Consider the following 15509-nt stretch of genomic DNA (forward strand, 5'->3'; position numbering starts at 1 on the left):
CAAAAAAAAAAAAAAAATTACATTTGTACCCAATAAATTTATACAAAACAATTAAATGCTTCTGAGATCTGGCTACATGGTTGCTCAGCCTGCATTCTGGTTCCACATGTAGGTCTGCTTGTGAAAACTCATTACAGTGTTCACCCCTGGTCTGTGTACCCTTCTGTATTTGTGTTACACTCCAATCTGAGGTTTACATTACAATAGGTCAAACCTGTGAAGCTTGCAATGAATAAAACCTTATATTGGCTCCGGCACTGGGCAACGCAGTAACCATTAAATTAATGCTGAATGAACAGACAAATGGCTGGGAGTGGGACCCGGTAGCAATAAGATGGCCTCTTAACTTTTGAGGTCTCCTGAAAAAGTGCTAGTCCAGAATGATTCACTTTCCAGATGAGCAGGAGACACCCACCCCAAGGTCATTTACTGGAGGTTTTACAGACCAGTTTAAGAAACCGCCTAAGATCAAGTAATTTAGTAAATGGCAGAGCCTGGATATGAGTCCAGGTAGTCAGGCTCCAGAATCCAGGCTTTTGCCCACTACTTTATAGTGTTTGGGGGCACTACTGGTGACAGACCCTTTTGTCTCCCCCTCAGATCCAGACAGGCAGAGGTCCTGTCTTAAATCACTCTTGTGGGTTGGACAGGTCTCCTGGACACCCGGGAGTGGGAGAGCCCTGATGCCCTAGGAGTCTGAGGGTACATGAGGATGAGCGTCTGACTCTGCTCGAGAAGGAATAAGGAGGGAAGGGGATGCATGGTGGGACTTTCGCTCCTGTCTGTCCCACTCAGGCAAGCTAGGGCTGACGGAACCTCAGACCAGCCAGTCACTTCTTAATGAGCTCACAGCTGGACTGGCAGGCAGACAGAATATCCATTTGATTAACCGTATAACTGTTTGGTTGACTACAGAACTCATGGAGTGACAGGGAGAAGGGGCAATTTGAGGACGTGACAGCGCAGTTTCCTGAACATCTAACTGAATGACAGCCTGTCTAGGACTGGCTGGGGCTGGTAGCCTGACAGTGGAAAAGACAGGCAGCCTCCTGAGGACCTTGCAGGCTGGCTGACTGATGGCCCGGCCCCTGGTGCTACTGCCTGCCTGGGTGGCCGGATGTTGTGAATGACTATTGTCAGGAATCACAGCTGGCCTGGGAGAATGTCTAGATGCTATACTGTCTGGCACCGTGTAAAGGAGGGCCACCTGGGGAAACTTCAGGCTGACTGATCAACAGATCCGTGGCTGCTTGCTAGGCAGCTGTATCTGGTGATCAACTATCCACGCTGCTCGAATCACAGCATGCTGGAGGGCCTGGCTGGGTGCTCTGACTGACTGATCACCTGACAGACGGTGCGGTCAGTCGGATGCTGAGAATGACTGACGATGTGATGAGGGGCGGATTGAACGAGTCACAGGCCAGCTGGCCAGGAGCAAAATCGGCATAGCTGTCTGACTCGATGGCTGTACGTGGTTACGGACTGTCTGCCCTGATAGAATCTCAGCTTCAACGCATCAGAGACTGATTGACCAATGGTGGGGATGAGTCGCCTGAGAAATGACAGACTGGCTGACCCACTGACAGGTGGTGTGGAGGCTTAATCGTACCTCTAGTCGCTCTATTTGCTTTGAGGACCTAGCTGGGTGTTGTGACTGATCGTGGTGTGAATGAGAAACAATCTGAGGGAAAGACAGTGACCAACTGATAGTGCCCGACAGGGCTGTATTAGATGCTGACAGTGGCAGCTTGTCCCGACCTAATCACAGCCCGCCTGGGGGCACGGCTGGATGCTGCAGTCTATGAGACAATTTAGCCAGGGAGAATCGCAGCTGGTCCCAGGGCTATGGTGGGTGGAGAGGAGGACTGATTGATCTGCTGACAACGTGAGGACAGGATGGTCTTAGGGAATGATAAGGCTGGCTGGCTGGCTGGCTGGCTGGCTAACAGTGCTCTCACGCCTGCCTCCAGGGAGTCGCCGCTGGCCAAGGCACAAATGGAAGCCAGTATTGACTACCCGGCAGTGTGGATGGGGGCGGGGAGTCTGACTAGGCACCTGTCTGGGGCGACCGCCTGAGCGGTTGGATGTGGTACTAGTCCACGTGGGAGCCCCGGCCTGCTTGGGGTTAAAATGAGATGACGGGCTGACTGACGGTGATAACAGGGAGTATGACAGGACTGAGAAGCCACTGCGACTGGCTGATAACGTGATTGGCTAGCAGTGTGACAGACAGACCAGCGCACGGGCAGGGCCTCGGGCAACTTTAGCTACCGCCGCTGTCGCTCCCGCTGCCGCTGCCGCCCAGACGCACTCTGGGAAAGCGCGGCGAGCACCCGCCTCCCGGACCGAGCCGGACGGCAGGGAGGGGTTCGGTCACGGCTCTCCGGTTGGTCCGCGCGGGTGCTGCGAGTCGCGAGCCGCGGCCAATAAGCTGCGCGTTCCCGGCCACGCCCGCGCGAGCGCTCTTCTCGCGAGGCCGGTTAGGCCCGAATGTCGTTAGCCGTGGGGAAAGATGGCGGAAAATTTAAAAGGTGAAGCAGTGGAGGCAGAGGCGCGGGCCCGCTGGCCGGGCCGGGTGGGCTGGAGGGGTGGCGTCGCCGGCTCGGGGCCCCGGCGTCCGAGGCCCCGGCGCCGGGAGCCGGAAGCTCGGCGCGGAAAGGATGGGGCTCGGGGAGCGCGGGCCTGGTGCGCGGGGCTGGGCGGGGCTCAGGGGAGGGGGCGCGCGCCTCGGAACGCAGCGGGCCTGGGGCTAAGTGGGGACGCAGGATGGGGGCGCGCGCTGCAGATCGCGGCCGGACCGGCGCGCGCACGCGCGGGGGCTTGTCGGGGAGGCCGCGCCCGCGCGCGGGAAAATCGGCCCCCGGTGACCGTTACCCATTCGGTGTCCACGCGAGACGCCGGAAGGGGAGGGAAGATAAGGGGGACAGACCCCCCCCTTCAGAGTGCGGGGACAGGCAACTCTTCTGGGGGAACGTATCGCCTCTCGGCGTGATAGGGGAAGAGTTTGGAATAGAGGATCCCCCAGAAGAGGGAAATGGGGCCTTCCTAATAGGACAGCTGGACTCCCCCATGTGCAGGAGAAGAGGGGTGACTCAGTTATGTTGTGGGGCCCCTCTATGTGACGAAAGCCGCAGGGAGGATGGGTTCCACAAGTGGGGGGACTCTGAGGGGTTCAGGAGAATTCACCTGTGGCCAGTTCCGGACCCAGCAGCTGGAGGTGTTAATTGGGACCACTTAAGTGGGGTTTCAAATGCAAGTGAAGGAAGGGGTTTGCGAGGACAGGCTGTAGGGAGAGGAAAGCGTGGGCACAGGCGGGCTCAGTCTCCACTTGGTCTTGCCTAAGTAGGGGGGGTAGGGCTTGCACACGAAATAATTTTGAAGAGCTCTTGTACGTTTTTAGGTTGACATCTAGAGTTTAAGTGTGATTTTTGCAATGGGAGGCAGAAAATATTAAACATTTTAAAAAGATGAAATAGGATGAGGACTGACTGCCCTTGGAATGTTTTGAGACATGATTTGATAAAATGGCTTCTAAAGCACATTGATTAAGAATGTGCCTTGAATCAGAAAGAAATCTGTTTTTTAAAATCCGTGTGTCTTACAAAATTTTGGCAGCCCCAGAAATATACCAGGTATATTTAAAAGAATCAGTGTCACTAATCTGTACTGCTTTGCGTATAAATTCAGAGCATAACCCTTTGGATGAGCTTTACTCTTCACAGAAAGATGGACGAGACAAAGTCAAAATGCAGTGTGAAAAAATATACCTTGTAGATTTAAGGCACCCAGATTGATCATTTAAGGAGCCTTCCTGTAATGTAGTATCATTCCACAATCTCTTGCTCATAATTCCGAAATCTAAAAAGCCCTGAAAACTGAAATCCTTTTCTTAAATTTGGCACCATTTATGGCAAAAGTAGATTATAAAGTGGAACTCTTCTGTGAGGCTATTTTATATCTCTATTTCTCCTATTTAATTTGGGAAATTCATACTTTTGCTGCAGGATGGTTAATGCATTTGATTATAGCTTGATGTCCCCTGGCCACGCTGGGGGTGTTAGGTGATGTATGGGATATCCTAGAACTAGTCTTGTAAAATCCAAAAAATTTTGAATTCCAAAACACATCTGTCCCAGGAGTTTGAGATAAGGGATTAAAGACCAGTCTTTCCAGTTACGCCTTTGTTTGGTGCCCTGGAGGTTTTAATCTTGTCCTCCCATCCACCCCACCTCGGGGCATTGCATCCTACTGAGATGGGGGGTTTTTCTCTTTCTTTTGCAAAGTGGAGAGAGGGGTAATCAGGTCCTGAACCCAAAGCAGGTTTGCAGGCAGTTTTAGGAATGACATGGAGTTTGAAGCTCTGGAAATAGATTCCTTTAGGACAAATTCATGTTGCAAACCCTGCTTAGAGGTCTGCTGCTCCAGGGGCAGCTTTGGGCAGTGAGCATTGGGGTTCAAAGCACATTTCTGTTGTAGAACAGTCTCAGCACTGGGGAAGGCCTGTGGATTAAATTTCCCTGACTCTTAGGCAGTCTTTGGGATGTCCCAGGGAGGATTTGGGGTCCCCTTTGACTCCTGGCCTAGTCAGGCTGCCCAGTAATAGTTCTTTCTGCCCCGCTTGATCCAGGCTGCAGCGTGTGTTGCAAGTCTTCTTGGAATCAGCTGCAGGACCTGTGCCGCCTGGCCAAGCTCTCCTGCCCTGCCCTCGGTATCTCTAAGAGGAACCTCTATGACTTTGAAGTCGAGTACCTGTGCGATTATAAGAAGATCCGCGTGAGTCTGGGGTGACCATGCTCTGGGAGGGGACAGGTCACAAGGAAGTTAGTGTCCTGCCCTCTTGTCCCCAACTGCCCACATCTGTTTCCAAAGGGAATTTTCTCTTATGACCCTGAAAAAACAGGATGAATAGACCCTTTTATCCCTATGTTACAGATAGGGAAACTAAGTAGCTTTCTGGGCAGAAGCCGGAATGAATTCCCAAATAAATCTCTTCCCATCTCCCTATGAATACAAAGTAATTGCAAAGATTGAGATGCTGAACCCTGGAGTGGAAATGTCAATAGCAAATGGCTATTGAGCACTTTCAGTGTGCCAGGCGCTTCCTCTTGGAAACTCATTTAATCCCCTAACAACTGTGAAATGGGGACAGTTATTGCCAGAAGGGGGAGTGGCAGGATGGTTAGGAGAACAAACTGGAGTAAGCATGCTTGGGTTCCAGTCCTGGTTGTGTTACCCTAGGCTACCTACCCAAACCCTCAGTACTTCATTTTCCTTGTTGTAAAAAAGGAATAACTAGGAGCATCTACCTCATGCGGAGTTGTGAGGATTAAGTTAGTTAATAATACATGTAAGCTGCCTAGAACAGGCAAGGACTTGTCAGGGTCCAGGTGAGCCATGGTGGTGGCAGTGACGATGGTTTGTCACTGGACGTATTTTGAAGGTGGGGCTAACGGGATGTGCGGAGGGTGGGTGTTGGAAGTGTGAACAAAAGTGGAGTCAAGGATGACTCCAGGAGTTCCGGTCTGAACAGCTAGAAGGGAGGGAGCTGATGATGGGGAAGACCAAGGAGGGGAGTGGGTTTGGGAGATTAATTAAAAGTTGGAACAGTTTGGACAGACAGTAAGAGGGAGAGGAGGATTTGAACCTAGTAATTCTCACTCTAGAGCCCATGCTTTTTAACCACCGCATGAAGTCATTCCAGAAAAGGGGTGGGGTGGGGTAGGTGTTATCCATCAGCTTTGGGATGGAAGCCCCATGAGGGCTGGCCCAAAGATCTCACCACTTATGGTACCCCCGTCCCCCTACCCACCCCAACAGGAACAGGAATATTACCTGGTGAAATGGCGTGGATATCCAGACTCAGAGAGCACCTGGGAGCCACGGCAGAATCTCAAGTGTGTGCGTATCCTCAAGCAGTTCCACAAGGACTTAGAAAGGGAGCTGCTCCGGCGGCACCACCGGTCAAAGACCCCCCGGCACCTGGACCCAAGCTTGGCCAACTACCTGGTGCAGAAGGCCAAGCAGAGGCGGGCGCTCCGTCGCTGGGAGCAGGAGCTCAATGCCAAGCGCAGCCATCTGGGACGCATCACTGTAGAGAATGAGGTGGACCTGGACGGCCCTCCGCGGGCCTTTGTGTACATCAACGAGTACCGTGTTGGTGAGGGCATCACCCTCAACCAGGTGGCTGTGGGCTGCGAGTGCCAGGACTGTCTGTGGGCACCCACTGGAGGCTGCTGCCCAGGGGCGTCACTGCACAAGTTTGCCTACAATGACCAGGGCCAGGTGCGGCTTCGAGCCGGGCTGCCCATCTATGAATGCAACTCCCGCTGCCGCTGCGGCTATGACTGCCCAAATCGCGTGGTACAGAAGGGCATCCGATATGACCTCTGCATCTTCCGCACGGATGATGGGCGCGGCTGGGGCGTCCGCACCCTGGAGAAGATTCGTAAGAACAGCTTCGTCATGGAGTACGTGGGAGAGGTAGGGAGATGGGACCCGGTGTGTGTGTGCAGCTCTTCCCACCCTGTGTTCGCATTGTGCACCCAGCTCTCCTCACTGTGTGTCTGAAACTCCCTGCTTTCCCTATGGGAAAGGCCTGGGAGACTGATCTGAGTGTCATAGGGACATCGGGCAGGGGCTAGTATTCCAAGCTGGTACACACCAGCATGGCCATGCTGGTGGTTACAGGAACACCGAAATACTTCTGCACTGGGTTGACTTTATCAGGGTACTTAGTAAAGAAGAAAAGTGGGAGCTGAGATCCAGGCAGCCTTAGCATTCCTTTTAACAGGTCATGTGGTCTGGCATAGGGCTGCATCAGCTGGAAAGGCACTTCCTCTTCTCATTTCACAAGGGCCTATCTTATCACCAAGCAGTATCTGCCTGAGGAGCATTGTTTTACCAGTCTGCACAGAAGGAAAGCAGTCTGGAGTAGGATGAGACATGCCTTGGACAAAGGTTGGCTAACTCCTTTAGACTTTTAGGACACTGGGGAAGGCCGAGTGTATTAGGCAAGCCAGCCATTGTAAAAACAACCCCCTCATCTTAGTGACTTTGCACATTACAAGTTTGCTTGCTCATGGAACCGTCCATGGTGGGGGTTTGAGTGGGTATCCTTTCACACAGCGACTGGGACACCTAGGCTCTTTCCCTCCTGTGCCTTTGCTGTGCCTTGAAGCCTTGGAGTCATCACTAGATCCTCAGCACTGCCTGGCAGGCGGGCCAAGTGGGAGATAGAAGGGGCCCATCCTAGTGGGCCAGGCCTAGATGCAGCACCCATCACTTCTGCCCATGCTCCACTGGCTGGAACTGAGTCACTGGCCTTACCTCCATGCAAGAGAGGCAACGGGATGTGCTTTAGCCATGTGCCCAGCTGCACAAGGCTAAAGCACAGCCATAACTAGCAACTAGATAACTAGCAAGTATCTACAACAGAAAAATGTCACATTCTAAGATGGGATGCAGTTAGCATTTGGGATGAGATGATTTTTTGTTATGTAGAACTTCCTCATGCATTGGGGGACATTTAGCATCCCTGGACCTTGACCATTTAAATCCATGAGTGTGCCCTGTCATAGTGACAACCCCAGATACCTCTCTATATAGCCATAGGTCCCTTAGGGGTGTGATATAGTTGGAAAGTGGCAGAAACTGGCCTGAGGAACACTCACATGAGGGTGTCCACACTGTAGCACTGATACTGATGACAAGGAGAGGCTCCTGCTCTGAGAAACTGTAAAGAGGGTCACATCCGACAGGGACAGAGACAATCTTGGGTAGAACAATCTACACCACAGAGGACCCTGACAGTCTGGGCAAGGAGACAGCCACACCCTGTCCAGATAACCCTGCTGGCCTGCTGGAGGAGATGTCTACATGCCACAGGACCTGGCTATCTGGAAGGAGGAGGGGGGAGGTGTCCACACCCTGAGGGCTCCTGACAGTGGGAGGGGGAAGGAGTCCTGATAATCTGCAGGAAGTCCATGTCCCACAGTGACCCCAGTGACCTGGAGGAAGAGCTTGTGCTCTCCACACTCTAGAGGACCTGGTGGTCTGACTTAAGAAGTGTTCACACCCATGTTGTCATGACAGGAAAAAGAAGTGTCCTCACCCCAGAGGGATCCGGACAGCCTGGAGATCTAGTCTACACCCAAGGGCACCCTGACAGTATCGGGGAAAGTGTCCATGCCCTCAGTGTCCTGACACTCTGGAGGAAGTGTCCAGAGGTTGAAGGAACCCAAACTCTCTGGAGGAGGACATGTCCAGACCCCATAGGACCCTGACAGTCCACCGTCCTAGGGGCTGCACAGAGCAGGAAGTATCTCAGCCTCACTGTACTGGCATCTGGAGGAAACACTGTCTACCACACAGGGTCCTGACAGTCGAGGAGGAAGACCACACCCCAAGGGCAGCCTCAGACCCTCCTGGGCCTGAGACTTTTCTGGCTGCTCTTCCTTAGTGTCTTTAATTCTCTACCCTGGAAACATCAAGGTTTCCAGGGATTCTCTCAGCCCTGTCCTCACCCTTCCTGCTCTCCACACATTCTTGCTGCACTATTTCCTGACCGCCCTCCGGCACCCTCAGACCCATGGGTCCTCCTGATGGTGCCACAGGCCTCTGGAAAGAGCCAAACTCATCTTCCCGCATCCCCCTCTGAAGAGACAGTATAGCAAATGGTTAGGAGGGTGGACTCTGGATCCTGACTGCCCGAGGCTGAATCCCAGCTCCACTACTCATCAGCAATCACTAACCTCTGTGCCTGCATTTACTACTCTGCAAAATGGGAACGATAATAGCACTCACCTCACACACTTGTTACAAAAATTAAATGAGTTACTATGTATCAAGCACTTGGAAAAAGCACTTGAACAGTGTTCAGTACACAATAAGTTTGATACAAACGTTATCAGCATAGTCTAAACTTCAGCAAATCCAAAATGTCCGGAAGACCAAGTTTTTTTGTAACCCATCTGGCTACAGGACCCAGCCTGACCGGCTAGAGTCCTATTTGTAGTCTTTATTTATCCTACTTGGGGTAATAGTCATACATTTAGTTGCAGCAGTTCTAATTTACTTGACTCTGTAGTGCCGTCCCAGATGCTGCCAGGGTGTTACGGAATCAAGGGCCTATCTGCACACCATGCTATCTACTGTCCTTCTTCAGCTGGGACATGTACTGACAGTCTGTACCAAGAGCTCCCTCCACGGGAGCTGCCCTTCCCTCCTTTGCAGCCTCCCACATTAGGTCAGAACTTTCATGTTCCTGCAGAACATTCCCATCCTCACCCAAGAGACAATACCAGCCTATTTTATCCATTCTAAAACATGCATTTTCTTCCTATTTTAACATCTTGGAAATGAAGATGTCTTAATTAAATCATGGTGTATCATTTATAATTAACAGCAGTTTTTCCTTTCTTGGTAAAGGGCACATAAAATTAAGGGTGTGCCTTACATTTATAAGTGGTCCTCATAACCACTCCTAACATTGCTCACTCTCCTATCAGAAACAGGAACACCTTTCACGTCCATGATCTTGTATGGATCTTTACAACAGCCCCTGTCAGGTTGGGATTTTGTCACTGTCATTCCCATTCTGCAGATGAGAAAACTGAGGCCCAGAGAGGTAGAATAACTTGATTAAAATCACAAAAGTAGTAAAATGGATAAAAAAATAAAGGCCCAAATAATGTCTAAAACTGGTACCCTGCCAAGCTGTAGCTTTTTTTTTTTTTTTTTTTTTTTTTTTTAGCTGAGGAAACAGGCACAGAGAGAACATTCAGGATCCCATATCCAGGAGGGGGCAGAGCAGCAGCTGACTCCAAGTCTTCTAGTTCCCATTCACGTCAGCACCCTCTCGGAACTGCCAGCTTACAGCCTGTCTTTTCCATTCATTCTGGAGAGCTGTTAGGGAGCAGAGACAGGCCCATCTGTTCCCAAGCTTTCAGGGTTGACCAATCATTAGAGAATGGGACTGAAAAGAAGGAACCAGGAAGCGTTTGTGCCCTGGAGGGCCTGCAATATGACTCACTCCTGGTGAGACTGGGAGAGCAGGTAGTGGCAGAATAGGCATGAAGATGGAGACCAGGGAGGATGTGGGCACTCCTCCTGGCTCAAGGAGGGCCTACGGTGAAAAAGATGGCTCATACCCCACACACTAGGCCCGTGAGCCTGGGAGAGGCTGCCCTTTGATCCCAGGACTTGATCAGACAAGCGGCCAGCTTTTGAGGTAGGGGAGGAACGGGAAGCTTGGAAGGCTGCCCAGAGAGGTCCCATCTGTTTGAGCTGATGCCACAAGGAAGACTGTGTGTTCTCCAAGAGGTGAAGGGAGACTGATATTGACATATTCCACCCTCACGTTGTGGCCCTTAGGAGAGAGTCCCCACTCTTCCACCAGGTGGTAAAGCCCTTTTATGATCTGCAACTCGTTTTAGAGAATCTGTCTCTTCTCCATTCCCCCTCAAGCCCTAAGCACTGTTTCCTGATCACAATCTTACACTGTGGGTGTCTGAATCTGTCTCTCAGGCCAGGCGCGGTGGCTCACACTTGTAATCCCAGCACTTTGGGAGGCCGAGGCGGGCGGATCACGAGGTCAGGAGATCGAGACCATGGTGAAACCCCGTCTCTAATGACCAGGCTGGTGGCGGGCCCTGTATCCCGGAAAAGGCTGAGACAGGAGGCAGAAGCATGCCGAGATTGCCACTCACCCATCTGTCTCTCTGTGACCAGACTTTGACCCCTTGAGGGCAGGGACCAATCCTGGTTCCTGCGTATCCCCTACCCACCTGTGACCCCTGAGAATGGGGACTGGGCCTGGTCCCTGTGTCTCCCTGATCAGACCGTGAGCCCTGCATGCTGGGACTGGGCAGAAGGAAGGCCTCAATAAAAACCCTGGCAAGGGAGCCAGGTTCCTCAAGGAACAGAACTGGAACACGGGGCAGTGGGTAGTGTGGCCCGAGGCAGGGTAAATCTTGGTTTCCTCAAGGCATTTTAGTCAGCCTTTGGCATGGAACACAGCCTTGAGGGGACAGCCAGGGAGAACACCAGTGTGGCCATCCTAGCTAAGGAGATGGATTCCCAAGTCAGAAGGGCATGGTCACCTGCCCACATGAGGGTGAGCAAGGAAGGAACCCCGAGAGGGGTCTCTGGAGAAGGGAGGGGAAGGAAGAAGTGTGGCGGGGGAGTACTGGAGCTACCTGGAGGGCCACCACTTGGACAGAGGACAGGCTGCTAAGCCAGGAAGCAGAATCAAAGTAAACAGCAGTCCCCATGTGTCTCCTGTGTGCTGTGTACTGTCCTTGGCTGAGGTACAGTGGGACCCCCACCCAGGGAAGGGCCTGGTCAGCTACGCTTGGAGATTGCCAGGAGGCTGCCGTTGCTGGCCTCAGGGAAGATGGGCCGTGGGGCCGGAGAGGAGAGATTTGTTGGGGTGGATTGGGAGGCAAGGACAGGCTGGGGCTAGGACGGCAGCAAAGCTTCCCGTTTCCTAGGACAGGTAGGGAACCAGTTGGGAAGGAGGCACCCACTGCCATCTGAAGCACCAGTTGGCACCGTGCAGCCCTGGGCCGAGTGAGAGCTTCTCCCACTGTGCTCTCCCTTCATCTTTCCTCCTTCTCTGCTGCTGTCTCTGAAGTGTGTGGCCTCAGCCTCTTTCTGGCTCTCTGAACCTGGGCCTCCCTCTGCCTCTGTCTCCACCTGTCTTGTCTGAGGCCTTTGCCCCCTTTCCCCATGGCCTGGGTCTCTTCTTCCCCTCTCTCCACGCCCTCCCTGCTGGGTCCTGCATGGGCTCGGGCTCCCTTGCCTGGATCAGTAAGTATCTCTCCCTGTGGCACCCTGGGTCACTTCCTTTCTTGCCCTTGCTTTGGTCTCTCCTGATCACCTCCTGCTCTGTCCCAAGGCACTGGAGACTCCAGGGGTTCTTGGGCAGCTCTTGCTGGGTGGTGGCAGGAGGCGCTCGTGTGGCCCCAGTTGGGCCCTGCTGCCAGGCCAGCCTGCGCTCACGACCAGGGACTCCTCCTGCTAGCCAGAGGCCTGAGGCGGGCCAGGCAGTTGCCAGCTGAGGCCCAGCTCCTCAAGAAGGGCCAACAGACTCTCTGCGTCACTGCCCATGTGTGTCCTTCAGAGGTCAGGAGCAGTGCCGGCTTTCCTGAGCCTTCGCGGCCAATCTCCCCTTACCCATGGCCCTTTCCCTAGATCATTACCTCAGAGGAGGCAGAGCGGCGGGGCCAGATCTACGACCGTCAGGGCGCCACCTACCTCTTTGACCTGGACTACGTGGAGGACGTGTACACCGTGGATGCCGCCTACTATGGCAACATCTCCCACTTTGTCAACCACAGTGTGGGTACCCCCAGCAGGCGGGCAAGGGGTCGAGAGGGGCAGGTTGGGGCCCCTCCTCACTCTCCCAACTGTTCTTTCTCGCCCAGTGTGACCCCAACCTGCAGGTGTACAACGTCTTCATAGACAACCTTGACGAGCGGCTGCCCCGCATCGCTTTCTTTGCCACAAGAACCATCCGGGCAGGCGAGGAGCTCACCTTTGATTACAACATGCAAGGTGGGGGTGGCAAGGGACTGGGGGCAGGGGCGCACTGTGACTTGGGACACAAGGACCCCTCCTGAAGGCACACCAGTCACTCAGAGAACCAAGGAAAATTCTTTAGCGGGAGCTTTAAGATGCTCTTCCTGACTCCCAGTCCCCCATTCGGACTACTAGACCCCTGCCTACCACCCCTCGAGTCCCCTCATTCCCAGCCCCTGAACCCTAACCCTGAGGCATTCGTGCCAACATCTTCCAAGATTCCTGGAGAGTTAAGACACTCCTGACTCTAGCCTTGACGGAGTTTCCCTCATCCCCCAGCCCCTCCCCACTCCTAGCTCCCTTTGGCCTTCTTCATCCCAAGCCTCTGGACACCCTTGTGGCCTCCAGCCAGTCCTCTCCTTGATAAGCTAGCCACCTCTGAGACCCTCAAGGGCAGGTCTTTGGCAGGAGAGTTCAGATGTACCTCTGGATGCCCAGGTGGCCCTCTATTCCTGCCCCTGCTGCGCCCCGCCCCCGCACCTAAAATGACCCTCCTGGTTCCTTGACGGCTCCCTGCCTCCCCCAGCATTCCTCAACCCCTGGCCTGAACAACCTCCAGTGCTGAGCCCTGGCCCCAGCCCCAAACCACCAACCCTAAGATCTCCTCCCAACTCAAATCCCAGAGTTGCTCCCAGCCCCGAAGATCCTTGGTCTCATGGTATAAAGGGTAGTGGGACCCTTCATCCAGGCCTTCTAACAAGTCCCCTGCCTCCTTCCCTGCCTTCCTGCCTCCCTCCTTCTCCCCCTCCCTCCCTACCTCCTTCCCTCCTCTCCTCCCTGGCTGTGACTCCACAGTGGACCCCGTGGACATGGAGAGCACCCGCATGGACTCCAACTTTGGCCTGGCTGGGCTCCCTGGCTCCCCTAAGAAGCGGGTCCGTATTGAATGCAAGTGTGGGACTGAGTCCTGCCGCAAATACCTCTTCTAGCCCTTAGAAGTCTGAGGCCAGACTGACCGAGGGGGCCTGAAGCTACATGCACCACCCCCACTGCTGCCCTCCTGTCAAGAATGACTGCCAGGGCCTCGCCTGCCTCCACCTGCCCCCACCTGCTCCTACCTGCTCTACGTTCAGGGCTGTGGCCGTGGTGAGGACCGACTCCAGGAGTCCCCTTTCCCTGTCCCAGCCCCATCTGTGGGTTGCACTTACAAACCCCCACCCACCTTCAGAAATAGTTTTTCAACATCAAGACTCTCTGTCGTTGGGATTCATGGCCTATTAAGGAGGTCCAAGGGGTGAGTCCCAGCCCAGCCCCAGAATATATTTGTTTTTGCACCTGCTTCTGCCTGGAGCTTGGGGGTCTGCTGCAGGCCTCCTCCCTGCTGCCCCAAAGGTATGGGGAAGCAACCCCAGAGCAGGCAGACATCAGAGTCCAGAGTGCCTAGCCCAACATGAAGCTGGTTCCCCAACCACAGAAACTTTGTACTAGTGAAAGAAAGGGGGTCCCTGGGCTATGGGCTGAGGCTGGTTTCTGCTCGTGCTTACCGTGCTGGCTAGGGTTGGCCCTAAGAGCTGTAGGGTCTCTTCTTCAGGGCTGCATATCTGAGAAGTGGATGCCCACATGCCACTGGAAGGGAAGTGGGTGTCCATGGCCCACTGAGCAGTGAGAGGAAGGCAGTGCAGAGCTGGCCAGCCCTGGAGGTGGGCTGGGACCAAGCTCTGCCTTCACAGTGCAGTGAAGGTACCTAGGGCTCTTGGGAGCTCTGCGGTTGCTGGGGGCCCTGACCTGGGGTGTCATGACCACTGACACCACTCAGAGCTGGAACCAAGATCTAGATGGTCCGTAGATAGCACTTAGGACAAGAACGTGCATTGATGGGGTGGTGATGAAGTGCCAGGCACTGGGTAGAGCACCTGGTCCACGTGGATTGTCTCAGGGAAGCCTTGAAAACCACGGAGGTGGATGCCAGGAAAGGGCCCATGTGGCAAAAGGCAAAGTACAGGCCAAGAATTGGGGGTGGGGGAGATGGCTTCCCCGCTATGGGATGACGAGGCGAGAGGGAAGCCCTTGCTGCCTGTCATTCCCAGACCCCAGCCCTTTGCGCTCACCCTGGGTCCACTGGTCTCAAAAGTCACCTGCCTACAAATGTACAAAAGGCAAAGGTTCTGATGGCTGCCTTGCTCCTTGCTCCCTCACCCCCTGTGAGGACTTCTCTAGGAAGTCCTTCCTGACTACCTGTGCCCAGAGTGCCCCTACGTGAGACTGTATGCCCTGCTATCAGATGCCAGATCTATGTGTCTGTCTGTGTGTCCATCCCGCCGGCCCCCCAGACTAATCTCCAGGCATGGACTGAATCTGGTTCTCCTCTTGTACACCCCTCGACCCTATGCAGCCTGGAGTGGGCATCAATAAAATGAACTGTCGACTGAACAAACCAAGATGTGAGGTGCTTTGTGTGGGTGGGGGTTGAGGGGATAGAGGCTGGGAGCTGGGTTTGCCCAGGAACATGTTCCTCAAACCTCAGCCATTTGACTCTAATCCTCACAATTTCAGCCCCCACAGCATATCACTTACACCATCATCTATATAACATCTTGACCTAAAATAAATTTGCTTTATACTTAAACTTTAAAATGCACTTAAGGCTGGGTGTGGTGGCTCACATCTTTAATCCCAGCACTTTGGGAGGCTGAGGCAGGCACATCACTTGAGCTCAGGAGTTCGAGACCAGCATGGGCAACGTGGTGAAACCACGTCTCTGCTAAAAATACAAAAATTGGCCAGGTGTGGGGGCATGTGCCTGTAGTCCCAGCTACTCAGGAGCCTGAGGTGGGAAGATTGCTTGAGCCTGGGAGGTGGAGGTTGCAGTGAGCTGAGATCTCACCACTGCACTCTAGCCTGTCTGTCTCCAGAAAAGAGCCAAACCCTGTCTCAAAACAATGCAATTAAATTGATTGGTTTAGACTGGCCATAACTGGTTTTGACTGGAC

The 15509-nt window shown here is 53.6% G+C and overlaps 1 protein-coding gene across 2 annotated transcripts; it reads left to right on the plus strand.

Annotated features, from left to right (window-relative positions):
• The first annotated feature begins 1322 nt into the window (after positions 1–1322).
• Positions 1323–14959, plus strand: SUV39H1 (SUV39H1 histone lysine methyltransferase). Of its 2 annotated transcripts, none has more exons than XM_032756873.2 (6): positions 1323–1586; positions 4628–4773; positions 5818–6480; positions 12193–12339; positions 12426–12555; positions 13375–14959. In XM_032756873.2, the coding sequence occupies exons 1-6, from the start codon at positions 1535–1537 to the stop codon at positions 13506–13508; spliced, it is 1272 nt and encodes a 423-aa protein (XP_032612764.1). In that variant the 5' UTR covers positions 1323–1534; the 3' UTR covers positions 13509–14959. The 2 variants fall into 2 exon arrangements, with proteins under 2 accessions (XP_032612764.1, XP_032612763.1); XM_032756872.2 differs by lacking the exon at positions 1323–1586 and adding an exon at positions 2410–2531.
• Positions 14960–15509: the final 550 nt, after the last annotated feature.

This window comes from Hylobates moloch, unplaced genomic scaffold, assembly GCF_009828535.3.
Source record: "Hylobates moloch isolate HMO894 unplaced genomic scaffold, HMol_V3 SCAFFOLD_7, whole genome shotgun sequence".
Lineage (NCBI taxonomy): Eukaryota > Metazoa > Chordata > Mammalia > Primates > Hylobatidae > Hylobates > Hylobates moloch.